Source organism: Myodes glareolus, chromosome 16, assembly GCF_982192425.1.
Source record: "Myodes glareolus chromosome 16, mMyoGla1.1, whole genome shotgun sequence".
In the NCBI taxonomy this organism is placed as follows: Eukaryota; Metazoa; Chordata; class Mammalia; order Rodentia; family Cricetidae; genus Myodes; species Myodes glareolus.
Window position 1 is genome coordinate 67,700,338 of NC_142041.1, and position 14,073 is coordinate 67,714,410.

The 14,073-nt window shown below is 41.8% G+C and overlaps 1 protein-coding gene across 1 annotated transcript in view; it reads left to right on the forward strand.

Moving 5' to 3' along the window:
• The first annotated feature begins 858 nt into the window (after nucleotides 1-858).
• Nucleotides 859-14,073, forward strand: part of Stmn2 (stathmin 2) — a 52,639-nt gene continuing 39,424 nt past the window's right edge. Inside the window, exon 1 of the mRNA XM_048420523.3 lies at nucleotides 859-1,097. Coding sequence (XP_048276480.1) covers nucleotides 1,079-1,097 — 19 coding nt within the window. The 5' untranslated portion in view covers nucleotides 859-1,078. The remainder of the gene's footprint in view (nucleotides 1,098-14,073) is intronic.

Below are 14,073 nucleotides of genomic sequence, written 5' to 3' on the forward strand. Positions count from 1 at the left end.
AGATTTAGGTTAATTCCATGGCAATACAATAGAATTCAGTCATGTGGATTAAAAAATTCCATGTGCACAAGTCCAAAAAATATCATTGCTGCTGTTTCTTTGGTGTTGCCAACATGCTCAATAAATACACGAACTGAGAAAGAATAGACTAAAAGTATGTATACGTGAATGAGTGAATGTCCTGCTTATAACCTGTTTCAAATGCTCTTGCATGCCATACTGCTTAATCTGAGCTGTGACTGCAGCTCTCTTACTCCCTTGTATCATGTCCTTAGATGGAACGCATCTCTGTGCCCAAGTAGTCAAGGATTTCCTTCGCTGTGCTGAAGAGAGAACGGGCCAGGCCTCCCTGTCCTATGAGACTCTGAGTTTATGGACTTAGGAGTCCAACTACACAAGAAGGAAAGAACTATAGCCCTGGTCATTTCTGAGCTGCCACCACAGCCAAACATAGGATGGTTTTGAAGCTCATCATCTGTTAGGGAGGTCAGCATCCACCAAGGACAGGGCCAAAGGTGAAAGAGAAAACAAGAAAAAGTAACAACACCAGCTCTAAACAGATTTTCCAGACTAGGCATGGGGATGACTTCTCAGACCCCTGAGTCTTTCCCTTCTCTTTGTCAATCTATGCAATGACACATGTTTGAGCAAAGTATAGCCTCCTGGGTACAGGTAGGCACAGCCCAGTCCTTAGCTCTTAGGAGGCTTCCAGGCTAAGGCGCCACTCCACTTGGACTGTACTATCAGGCTCCAAAATGGGGGGAGCTTCCAGGCAAGGACTGATTTCCATTTCAAACTGCATTCTGGTACTTTGTACTTCAGCACCATTGGCCGATCAATATTTAATGCTTGGAGATTCTGACTCTGCGGGAGTCATGTCAGGGGACCCTGGGAGCCAATCTGCTTGAGCTTCTGCGTGATAATTATTCATAGGCTCCTGCCTCCTGCTCTTTCTCTAGCACGGTCCCACTCTGCAGACTCAGTGCCTTACTCAGACTCCTCTCTCGCTCTCTCCGCGGCTACAGCAGGACCCCTCTCCTTTGCCTTCGCCACCGCTCCACGCGTGCACATCCCTACAATGGCTAAAACAGCAATGGGTAAGAATCGCGCTTCTCTCTCCCCAAGCTCAAACGAGAGCCCTTCTCTCTGAGGGTTCTGAAGACATTAAGAGGTATTTTATAAAGGAAAAGACATTCACGATACACGGGAGCTGGAAAGGTCGGAGGCAGGAGGAGGAGATGAGAAGGCAACGAGGGGGTCTTTGAAAACCTAAAGCAAATGATTTATTTTTTTTTAAAAGATAGTTGTAGATAAGTTGGTCTCCGATGGGTAAGAATTTTATTCTACTTCCATATTTAAAATTAAAACGCCATGGGAGGGGAGGGGGCTACCTTAGCTCTGCCTTCAGTGAGATGAAGGGACGTTTCAGAAAGTGGTTTGTACGTCTTATATTCGTTCTGTAGTTTATAAAGAAAATAGAACGGGAAGGGGTTGAGGTTGGGAGAAAAGAGAAAACGCAAAGTCAAAGCAGTCCCATCCGGGCGGTTTGAGCAATGGGTGAGAACGGGGGAGGGGAGTGGACACATTTAATGGTATTGTCTCTGTTGGAAAAACCGCTAGTCTTGGGGCGCGGTGCGGGGAGGTAAGGGGCCAGAGGGGTGGGGTAAGACCTTAGCTTCTTTGTTTTAGGGAGAGGGAGGGGGAGGAGGAGGAGGGCGTGGAGGGCAGGGATGGGCAGCTGCAGGGGCGGAGAAGCCTGTGAGGCGGGGAGGGTTAAAGGGACCCGGCTCCCAAGACGCCGGGGTGGGGTTTCTTTGTGTGTGGAGATACGGTCCCCCGGGTGGGGAGGGGGGCACCTGCAGCGTTGGGCGCACTGTGCGGACCGCCCCACCCTGTGCGGAGTCAAGCGGTCTCCACCCTGACCTAGCTGCGCGTTCTCAGTGGAAAGGGGGGTGGGTGGGGAGCGCAGCGCGACACCAGAGAACCCAGCCCTGCGGGGACAGAGGAGCCCCGCCACGCCCCGTGCACTCGCTAGCAGCCTGCTTATGCCAGAGACCTGACCACTAACCTCGGCTGCCGCACCCTGGCCTCATTGTTCTCCAGTAGGGCTAGAGGAGAGTGGGTTAACATATTTCTCAGAAACACATTAAATAGGATATTTAGACATAATAGCAAAAAGGAAAAAAGGTTACTCCAAACTCCTTAGGTCGTTTCGGGGCGGGGGGCAGGGGGAGAAGAAGTTTAAGGGAACCTAGAAGGTTGTACAGAAAATGATACAGATAAAAAGATGTAAGCAGGATAAAAGGCAAAAGAGGTCAAGGTCTTTAAGAGGAACCACGTGCAATTTCCATTTTGTGGGTCGGACAGGGCCAAATATTAGGAAGTCTTTTGAGCTCTGTAAAACCGCAGGAGATTCCAGATCCAAAGCCTTCGTTCTGTATAGGACCTGTGCCTCGCGTGGCCCAAGGGTGAATAGACCGTGAGGGGCCAGCACCAGGGAGGAGACTGGAAGTCCCCCTCCCCCATGCCCGGCTCTGGTTGCGGAGCAAGGAAAAGGATGTGGACTGGCTCCACCCTGCCCTGCCCCACCCTGTCCGCGGAGCCCCGCAGATTCAGATTCCAGGCTGACTGACCACGAACTTGGGTGGGGCTCCTGAACAGTCTGCAGCACAGACACCCTTCTTCCTAGCCCTGCTTCCCAGAACAGCCCTGAACCCCTCCGGGGATGAAGACACCTGGCCTAGCTCACGGTCGCAGCGCCAAGCCCCTCCCAGCGGAGGGGTGGCTGTACAGAAAGGCGAGCCCCGCCCGGCCACACAAAGACGCGGCCGCGCCCTGCCAGGCCTTAGACCACAGAGGTGACCCCTTCTCTGTGGTTCCGGAAGGTGTCCTCTCCCACGCACAGCCCACAGAGCCCAGGGACCCAGCCCAAGCCCATGGTCCACTGTGTTCCAGGAAAGAGACCCCCATTGAGGGTCCTCCAGTGGGGCGTGGCTCGGCCCCACCCCTAGCTGCTAGACCCGGAGTGGCGAGCCAGGCTGGCGCGCACGTGGTGATCCCGCGCGTGGACTGCGGCCAGCCTTGCAGCGCTCGCCTTCGGAACTGGGCGTTCGCCTCCGCAGGAGCATCCCAGGAGAGGGTTCTGCGCAGTGTCCTAAGCTACTCCCGCTTGTCACGATTCGCAGTCAATTCGCCTGTCCAGAGGGCTTCTGATGTGGGTTGGGGTGATCTTCACGTACTGTGGTTTTCAGCTGCAGAGAACTGGCTAGTTACTCATCACCAGAACTGTGATTCCAAGTCAACCTGATTATTATTTCAATATTCACTCTCTCCTTAGTCTCGGTTGTTCAAAAAGGATGCTGATCCTTTTGATACTGATAAACCCCTTGTCACTAATTCTTCTTGATCATCTTCGCCTGCCTCCACCTCCTCCCCACCCACAACCCAAAGATGATTTTGCCTCCTATTATTCAAGTTTCTGTCAAACAAATACGATTTGGCTTCCCTTCGCTGTTATGTATGTTCATGAGGCTGGGACGCATGTGCTGGTACCTACTAAGGACAGTCTCCTGTGTGTCAAAGATCGCTGAATAATTCTCCACAGAATTATTTGTAGTTTCAATGGACAAAAACTATATATAACCGAGATTATACCCCTCCACAAGAGGGTACATCCATAAACATTTAAATATAGATTTTGCACACAATTTTTATTATTTTCCCCGAAATCTGCTCTTAGAAGTGCTTTTTGATACAGTCTCAATCCTACCCAGAAACAAGGATAGTGAAATGGTAACCGGCAACCAATGAAACTCCCACCCTACATATGACAGGTGCAAAGGTCTTTCTGCCTTAATTAGGCTGCACTCGGGAACGTGAAAGGAAGCACGACCTCTGCAGTGAGAAGAGTGTCATTTGGGCTTTGGGGTTTTGTTTTTGAAAAAAAAATAAATCCCAACTACAAAGAGTAATCAATTAATCAACAAGGCAAGTGCTTTTCTCCTGATTCCTTAAACAATTAGTGTATTCAGTAAGCCTGTGCTAAGTAAGTATTGCCTACTCCCTTCTCAAATGGAGCCGCAGTATAAATTGATACATGGATAACAAGAAATACAAAGCTGAAGATTTTACCAGGGTGTCGGGGTGGGGTGACTGAAGGAAATAAGTGGGGCTTTGTCAACTGATTTCATATCTCTAACTCATAGTAGCTGGGTGGGCGGCAGCAAGCTTGCTGTGCCCAGGGAAGCACAACGCCAGGCACTGGCACAGTGTTGTGTATTAGGGGATCACTGCCTGTGCGTGATAAAAATCTATGACAGAAAGTCTATTTCAAAATGATCGTTAGTACTGAATGCTTTGTAATTTAAAAAAAAAAAAACCTACTAAAATCCAGACCTCTGCTTGGTCAAAATTCCTAACGGTTTTGCACTGACTTACAGACAGTCTCGGGTAAATTTTCTGTGACGAGAGGAAAGAGGCTTGCTTTCTGTTAGAGCTGTTGCTACTTCCTTAATCATTTAAAATATTTAGCAGAATTTCACTTTTTGCTTTAAAAGTACTATCATTACTTTTGGTTTTAAATTTTAATTGTTTATGGATTAAGTTAGAAGAATAAGCATTAGGTTGTTTGGCATGGTTTGACTTTAATCAAATTCTGATTGTCAGTAACAAAAAAAATGCTACAAGGAGTTCCTTCCAGGATGTCATGAAGCTGGTTCATAATCATAAAATAGTTTCCCTTTGTAATTTAGGATCAAAATAGTTACTTAGTTCTGTGGTTATTTAATGATATCTATCAAGCAAGGTTTTTACATAAAACCCAAATTACTAAACATAAAATGGAAGGTGAATTCATCTTGAATGTCTTTTCATTGATAATTGCAGTATATCTTCAGAAAAATGCTATTATTTTATCCATTGATATTTTTATTCCCTTAACTAAGATGGATTGCATGCTCATGTCCCTCCAGTAGCTAGCTGCCTGCGTACAGCCAGATAAAACTGGTCTCAGACGGACCATGTGACAGCTAACAGCGCAAACCCAGACCTGGGTGTGGCCAGCCCCACACTGATAGTTAACCCCAGCTCTCACCAGTTTCCTTTTGTTTGTGGAAAAACACAAATTGTTACCATGCAATCTGTAACAATCTGTGAAGTGTGCTGGTTCACAAGAAAACGCTCTCTAGTTAGTGACAGAGCTATTTGCTTTCTGGTTCTCTCAGTCCAGGACCAAGGCGTCTGCACTATCTTTTCACCCCACTAGAGGGCAATCAATTTCTCTAAGAATGATTTAAAATGGGCTCCAAACACAAACTGTTCAATAAAATCTTTCTTTTTACTGGGATCATTCAATTGTTGATTTAATAAAGTAAAGCCATGCTTTCCCCCAGTGAAAAGGGCAAGTACATCTCCTCAGTGAGATGAGTGACTGTAATCTACAAGTTGGCAGAGCCCTGGATAATTAGTCCCTTATGATCTTTCTTTCCAGTTTCATTACAGCGTAATTATTATATCATTTATGTTACTTCTGGGGTTGTATGTTGCATAAATGGTAGAAAATGTCAGTAGTAAAAGGAAAATTATTTAGGAACAGATGTTTTAATTTGTAAGTAAAGGCATAAATTAAGATCATGTTTATTTATTCATTTATTTAAATATGTTTCATGCTGGGCAGAGCCCTAATATCAGAGTCTCCACCTTAGAAGGAAACTGCAAAAGATATAAGTAAAACAGACAGAAAAATGTGATCCTGAGGGCCATACCTAAACTGACCACAACTGCTTTCCCATATTCTTAGAGGATTTTTATAAAGGACTTACCTTTTTAAATCCAGTCCAATAGGATTTCCGTCTAATTTTTGTGTGTTTTTAACAATCAGGATTTATACATGATATATTTGTAAGTATATATGTTTAGAGTAGATGATTCCTGAAAGATGATGAAAAATTAGTCTTAAAACCTCGGAATAGTTTTATTGGTCTAGTAAATAACTGATATCCGTTTTAAGGAAGAAGAAACAGATAAATCTAAACTAATTTTGATGGTTATCAAAGTAAATTCTTTAAATGTTCAATAGAAGGAAAATTCTTTTTTATATATTTTTACATAACTATAGTCTACCTCTGAGGTATTTAATAGTTTCATATTATAGTGTTTCTCAAATTTTAGTATAGTTTTCATTGTAGTTTAGATTCTGATGGGGTAGGACTGGCTGGAGGCGAATCTTTAACTCTGAATGATGCCAGTTCTGACCACTGAGCTCTTGCGGTTAGCATACAAAGCTAAGACACGCATGCACCCTCAGAGGAACCTCCAATGTTATGACTTTAAAAAAGTTTAGGACTTTTAAACCTGTGGCAATGAATTACAGAATATTTCACTTCCAAACTCATGCACAGGGATTTAATTCCTCAGAGGATTATGTATTCTGTGCCATCATTCTTTCTTAATTAGATTGTTTCAAACATATTTATATTAAAAGACTAAGCAGAAGACTTTCAAGAGAAGTTGTGGGAGAAATAAGAGTTCAGCTGTGTGTGTGAATATGTCTATAAGGAGAATATAGCTTGTGGCTCAGTAAAGAAGGGATAATAGAGAAAAGGGATGATAGATCATACTAGATTACTGTTATTCACAAATAATATGCAAAACAGAAATTTAACCCAGAACCTTTGTAGGATAATGCACAATTTACTAGACAGTTAACTCAGCATGTATAGTCCATACGGGAAATAAAGTAAAGCAGCATTAAGCCAGACTAAAGTTAGTATTTATGCATAGTTATTGTATAGCAGATTCTTCCAACAGAGTACTCATCCTGCATTCTGAATGGAAAGAGCAGTATTAAGGACTCACTGGGTTATAATCCCTCTATACTGGAAAACAGATTAGGTTTGATATGGTGTCGCAAGTCTATCAATCCCATCACTCAGGATGCTGAGGTAGGGTTGTAGGTTCAAGGCCAGACTGGACTATATTGTAAGAACCTAATTTAAAACAAATTAGTAAATAATTTTTCTCTTGCTTTCTTAAGTCAATAAGGGGCCTCCATTATTCAGTATTACCTTTCAAAGAAAATTGGTCTAGAATGGAAAAAAAAGGTCTTTAAGGAATATCATCAAAAATAGCATATGTCATTTTACCCATAAAATGGTGACAACGAAGACATTACTACATTTCTGGAAATTCTGCCCTGCAAAAATGATACTAAACACAAAATGTCTCAAATAGAGCATTAAAAACATTATCCCAAATAAAAATTGACACAGATGGTAGAATGCAGTGACAGCCCAATACTGGAGTAAGGTTGGCCTTGGGTTTATTACTGTTTGCATCTCCTCCCAGGTCCTCCCAGGTCTCTCAATCTCTCAATTAACGTTAATCTCTCAATTAACGCCGCAGCCCTTTAATACATTCCATCATGATGTGGTGACCCCCAATCACAGAAAAATTTCTTACTACTTCATAATCGTTATTTTGCTCCTGTTATGAATCATAATGCACAGGATATCTGACAGGAGACCCCAGAGGGTCCGACAAACGGGTTGAAACCTGCTGCTTCAGATTGTTGCAGGTGCGAATACGTCCTTTGTTTCGGGGACTTAGTCTGTGTTTTGTTTTGTTTTGTTTTTAAGAAAGGAATGTTAAGACTGCTAGCAATACAGGGGTGGTGTGTATTAAGAGGTTAAACCTTGCGGTTTTAGAAATAACATTCGGAGATGACAGAAATTTAAACTGACGACCTGGGCGAGATTTTAGTCCCGTATTCAACGTTGCTGGAGAATCATTTTTCTGGTGCAGGCCAACTGCATCTTTCACTCCTTCCACAGACCCCAGGCAGTTAATCTTAATCTTTAGCTTTGTGAAAGAAAGTTGGATTAAAAAATAGAGCCTAGGTGGCTGCTTTTAATAAAACTATACATTATTTCAAGATTATCTTCCTAGTTCAGGAGCAGACAGGCAGGAGATCTGTGGGAAGGTTCTGACTCCCTGGTGCAAAATTTTTAATTATCTTTAATAAAAGAATCCGACCTTGTCATTTGTCAAGGAGACATTTGCAGCAGTAAAACCTGTTTATAATAACCCATTTTTATTAGTCGTGATTAAAGATAACATTTTGTGTATATTTGCTCTTGCAAAGCACGTTTATGTCGATGTAAAGGTTAATTAATGCATCCTGGCACTCACTGTGCCGGTCACCCGGAAACAGCAGGTCCGGGGCCTGCGCCTGAGAGCAGCCCATGTCATGCTGTGAAGCAGAACCAAAGCCCTAAGAATCTGTTCGTTTACAGTGTTGTTGACCTTAGGAAAATTGTAAGTTCCAAAATTTGCCTTTTGACAACAAATAGATAATTATGGTCTCAACACATTAAGGATGGATTGTTTCAATACTGAATGTCATTTTTGCTGGGTCATACTGCATTGCCTTTATGAAGATCCACTTGGTAATTATCCTTCTGCAATAATTATACTTGGGGTCTTGGAGATGATGCTGTGTTCTCAGTTGTTCAAGAACCTGAGAAAAAGACAGATCACCAACACTGTGAATCTATGAGTCAATTAAATGTCCTTATGTCAAGATAAAGATACTTAGATTAATCTTATTCCCAAAATACATTTTATAAGAGATATTTAAAAGAATACATTATTGTGATTAGTAATCTCTTCACTCTTTTTAGAATATTTTATTTTTGTATGAACATCAACTATAAAGTTTAATTTCTATTGAATAAAATTGCCCACAGTAAACCTAATAGTCTGCCAGTTTAAAAGAAACATAACTTCCATGGAAGAAAAAAACAATTGGATATATATATTTTATATATATATATATATATATTCATTCTAAAATTGAAGCCAACACAACACAATTATCTATTGCCATACTGTAGCTCCCACAGCAAGCGACCAGCTGATATTCTCTTAACAACCACTCCAAATTACCAATCAATTTAAGTCTGGCAGATAACAAGACCCACATTCCTGTCTCTTGAAAATTTTTCTTTTCATTCTACTTCAGCCAGAACAAACTCTTTCTTTTACAGATTTAAGAAATGAGCATATAAACAAACACAGAACATTGGGGGCTGTTTGGCTTTTGTTTGTTTGTTTGTTTTTGATAGATGACTCAGCAGTTGCAAGCACTGGTTGCACTTCCGGAGGACTCAGGTTCAATTCCCAGAACTTACATGGTAGCTAACAACAATCAGTAACTCCAGTTCCAGAGAAGCCAAGGCCCCAGACACACAGGTGGTACACACAGACATGCATACAAAACACCCAGACACATAAAATAAACATTTTTTAATTAGGCAGTATGATCTATCTATATGGGCAAACATTCACTTGTTTTGTACATTCTTTTTGAAAACTTTTATTAATTAATTTTTTTCATTTATTTTTGCATACTGACCACAGTTTCCTGTTCCTCCTCTCCACCTGTTCCTTCTCTCCAAAGCCCCTCCCATTTACGCCCCTCCATCCACTTCTTCTCCATTCAGAAAAGGGCAGGCCTCCCATGGGCACCAATAAAGCACCATCCACCCTTTTAAAGTCTATGTAATCCCTGTGCTTTGGACACAGCATAGAAGCAACTCTGTTAAGGGTGAGCAAATTTAAACCTAGAAGAATGGACTCAGTCAAGTGTACAGCAAGACCAGTAAACACGGATAACCAAGGTAGATATGGATCCATTTCAACATAGATTCGATGTAAGTAGAAAACTTATTACAGTTAGTACTTGTTCCTCCATCCTGAAGTCAAACATATGCAAAGAAGAAAAGTACATGCTATGTATATTTTTCCTGCAATCCTAAATCATGTCACTTAAGAATGTCATTTAATGGACTGGAGAGATGGCTCAGTGGTTAAGAGCATTGCCTGCTCTTCCAAAGGTCCTAAGTTCAATTCCCGGGAACTACATGGTGGCTCATCTGTAATGAGGTCTGGTGCCCTCTTCTGGCCTGCAGGCATACACACAGAAAGAATATTGTTTACATAATGAACAAATAAATAAGAATGTCATTTAATAGCCCTTACATAAAACTAAAAAGCTATATACTTACTCTTAGTATGTGAATGCTGACTCTATTCAGAAGTTATGTATACTAAGAGTATAAGTTGGTCTTGTCCTCACCCTTGGATAGTTTACTATTTTAAAAATAACAAGATCTTATACATAATAACAAAACAGAAAAGCAATAGCAAGAGTTATAACTGCATAGACAGCGTCTCCATTTTAACATTGCTGTTACAGCATCCAAGCTATCCGGCAAGTCGGTGCATAACAGGAGCATCAGTGGGGAAGGGCTGAGATCCCCGAGATGCTGCAAGTCACTTCCTCTTGGAATCCTTTGGTTAAAACTTGTATCAGAGTTTCCTGAGCAACAGCAGCACTTTGGGGAGAGACTCTGTCCTGAGGGTCTGAAGTTGGACCCATGAATTGGCATATCTAGTTGCTAGATGGTGCTACTGCGACTGGTCTAGACCCACGCCAGAATAAAACACACAGGGAGGAGCCCAGCGGTCCTGCAGCAGGGTGGGGTGGGGGGCTTCTTCCTTGCTCTGCCCTTGTTCAGTGCAACCGACTTGGCTTCCTCATTCTCACTACATCTTGGTCATGGTGATTTCCTTTGTGACGCTCTCTAACCAATCACTAGAGAAACAGAAATGCTATCTGCCTTGTCTATATCAGAAAGTGATTGTCAGAATCCAGGAAGTAAATGTGCAAATGATTAGCGTTTGTCAGGTAACCATATAAATGCATTAGCTATAAATAGCTCTCTCTCTCTCTCTCTCTCTCTCTCTCTGTGTGTGTGTGTATGTGTGTGTGTGTGTGTGTGTGTGTGTGTGTGTGTGTGTGTGTGTTTGAGACAATGTTATCACTCCACAGCCCAGACTGACCTCAAACATATCTGTTCCTCACCCACTTTTCAACTGTTGGGACTACATGTATGCACCACCACACACCAGTTTGGGGGATAGGAGTGTCCCATGTAAACATCAACGAGCATGTATTTAGAATGAATAAAAGGGAACAAGAAACATAGTCTAAATCTGAAATCATCTGCTTTTGAAAGATACATTCAAAATAGTGAAAAGTGAATCGAAATGATGATTGGATCTCTCAGGCACAGCAGGTACTACCTTGAGGGGCTGGACATCAGAACCCTGCTGAGCAACCTTGAGCCTTTTTCTTGAGAAGTAACGATGAAGTCGAAGTCACCCAGAGTTCCTTCGGAATCCCTGCTCAGCTTTCCCAGCCTAGGCTTCTTCAGTGGAAGATGATGCCCAAGACAGGAATCACCCATCTGAGAGACCCTCTGAGCATAGCACAGACAGACACAGAAAACATAAACGGGCTAATAAGAGACAGGCAGAACTCAGATTGCTGAGTCTTTACTTCCAGTTCTACTGCAAGCGTGTTCTTGACCCTTCACCTCTGAGTCAGCGTCACTGAGACAGATCAAATCCTACTCAGAGGAAATTCCCAGCCCGCTATCCATGTGTGCTGACAGCTTCATGGAAAAAGCTGCTTTTGAGATTCATTAGAAAGACAAAGCTCCCTGTCATAGGAGCATGGAGCACAAACAGATGACAAGTCCCGAGGGAATGAAAAGGCGGCACTTCAGTTCCCAAAAGTGCTGCAGTTGGACTGCCTGTTCCAGGTGACAGAGCTGCAGGAGTGCGAAGATGCATGGATTAGAAAGATGTAGCTGCAGGAGTGCAAAGATGCATGGATTAGACAGATGTAGCTTTGCTCTGCTCACTCCCTACGAAGCCCTGAGCAGAATGTTCATCCATTCTACAGTATTAATATAATTCTCATCATTTCAAAATGGGGACTAATGCCCAATTACGTGCTGCTCACTGAGAAAACTAGGTAAGCAAATGGATAGCAAGCATCTGACAGTCTAAAAAGAAATCAATCACCTTCTCTGATTCCCTGAGCCAGGAAAAATAATTTTAAGACGAAACATCTTAATTCTTACGCTAACTTCTACACATAATGGCAACCATTGGAAAGTACTTTGACCTATGGAAATGGTTCTACTCAGTAATTCCTGGTAGAAGAAGGAAATTTGATATCCAACTCAGCTGCCCATGTAGTAAATCTCCAAGACAAATCCATTCCAAGCAAGGCCAGAATAGGATAATCAATGCATTTCGTCTGGGGCACAATTCCGTAAATAAGAAAGACAAACTAAGAGTGTATTTTTGTTATCTTTATTTCTGTCACATTTCCCTGACATTAATATCTCATCATACTTTAGCAATGTAGGTAACATCAGTAAAATTGAATCTTCTTACCTATTCAGGAAGGTTCATCAATAGAAGACATCAATTAAATCAATAGAAATTAAAACTGATTCCAGATATACAAGTCTACACTTGGGCCTCTTGAAGAGTAAGAAAAAGACAATTACAACACATGAGCTCATGTTCACATGCGTACACACACACATACACACACACACACACACACACACACACACACACACTATTGACCCATCTGTTTCCCAGACCCCAGCTCTCTTGCCTTCTGCTCAATCATCCTACCCTCCAATCTTCTTGTTGTTTGCCCTGCTCTTCCACTTCAATTTCCAACATCCTTGCTATTTCTCCAAAAGAGCAATTTATTAAAAAAAAAAAGCATGGTATATAAACAAGGAGTTATATTTATTATGTGAGTATAGATACCTTGAGAAAACTTTGGGCTCATGCTTCCAAGTATGTTTCAGATTAGATATGGCTTATACTAATCATAAAGAACTCAATATTTTGTCAGCTTTACAGGCTATAGAGTTCAGCTGGTATACTCCTACTTTCTCATAAACATGGACTAATGAGCAAGAGGAGCTTCGTGTAGAAGCACCAGTATTATTTAAAGCTTCACAAACTCAAACCACATTGTATGCGATGCGTTTTGCTCTGAAAACTGCAGCCACTCTCCTCGCTTTAAAATCTCAGGAGAGCTGAAGTTCACACGGCCAACAGGCAGCGAGAAGAGTGCTTCTTCTCTATCAGCTTTGAGATTTGAAGTCTAATATTACAGCAAGTAAGATGAAAGTCAGTATTTTGAAGGAATTTATTTTTCAAACTTGAGGACTTAAGCAGCTTTGAAAAGAACTGGATTGTGTTTGTTGAAAGTTTACCAAAAATGACATATAAAAAATTAGGAGCACACACAGTTGCAGTCTGTGATATTTATAAGCTGTATTACAGTTTACCTATGACAAAGTCACACACACATACACGCACACACACGCATGCACACACACACACACACACTCATACTTGCATGCACGCATGCCACTTGAGAAGGAGCACTGGGCTTTTATATCAGTCTCTCATGGCTGTAAAGAATTTTAAAGCTACACATTTTAAAAGATCAAAATTGGAAGCTATTGCTCCAGAGGAAGTCCATAGATATGATGCTGTTCTGTTCAGATCATTAATATCTTGTCTCCTTTGATAAATTTTATAGCCATGAAGACACTAAAGATACTTAGCTAATAAACCAAAGATTTTCTGCTGTTGCTGTGTGCTGTCCCTGAACAAACTATGGCAGCTTCCCATGTCAATCTCCACAAGTTCCCTTGAACTTTCCTTCCTGAGCTCCTCAGGATTGTCCCAAGGCAAACTTGGCAACTAGCCATGTAGTCCTATTATAGGTTTTTTCTTTTCATATTCCTTATCATTTATTTTTCATCAACCAGCAGCCTTCCCTCTGCTTTCATGGTTCTATACCGTGAAATGATTTTATTTTCTTCATGTAAGACTCTTCTTTCTCTTCTTTTCTATTGTACCTGGGTCTTGTCTGGAGTCAGACACATTTTCTTACTTCATCTTCACCGTAGCAGGGTTGTTTCTTGCAGGATGACTTTGGGTTAACATGCATTGATGTTTATTATTGTGACTGTACCAAAACCAATACAAGGATTATCATCTACATTTTTACAGGTGAGAAAAGAGGAGAAACAAAATTGTGAATTAATTTGAAATAAATTGCTTTGATCCAGAGCCCACTAAGTTAATCCCAACCTACAGTCTCCTTGGACAGAATAGGGGTTC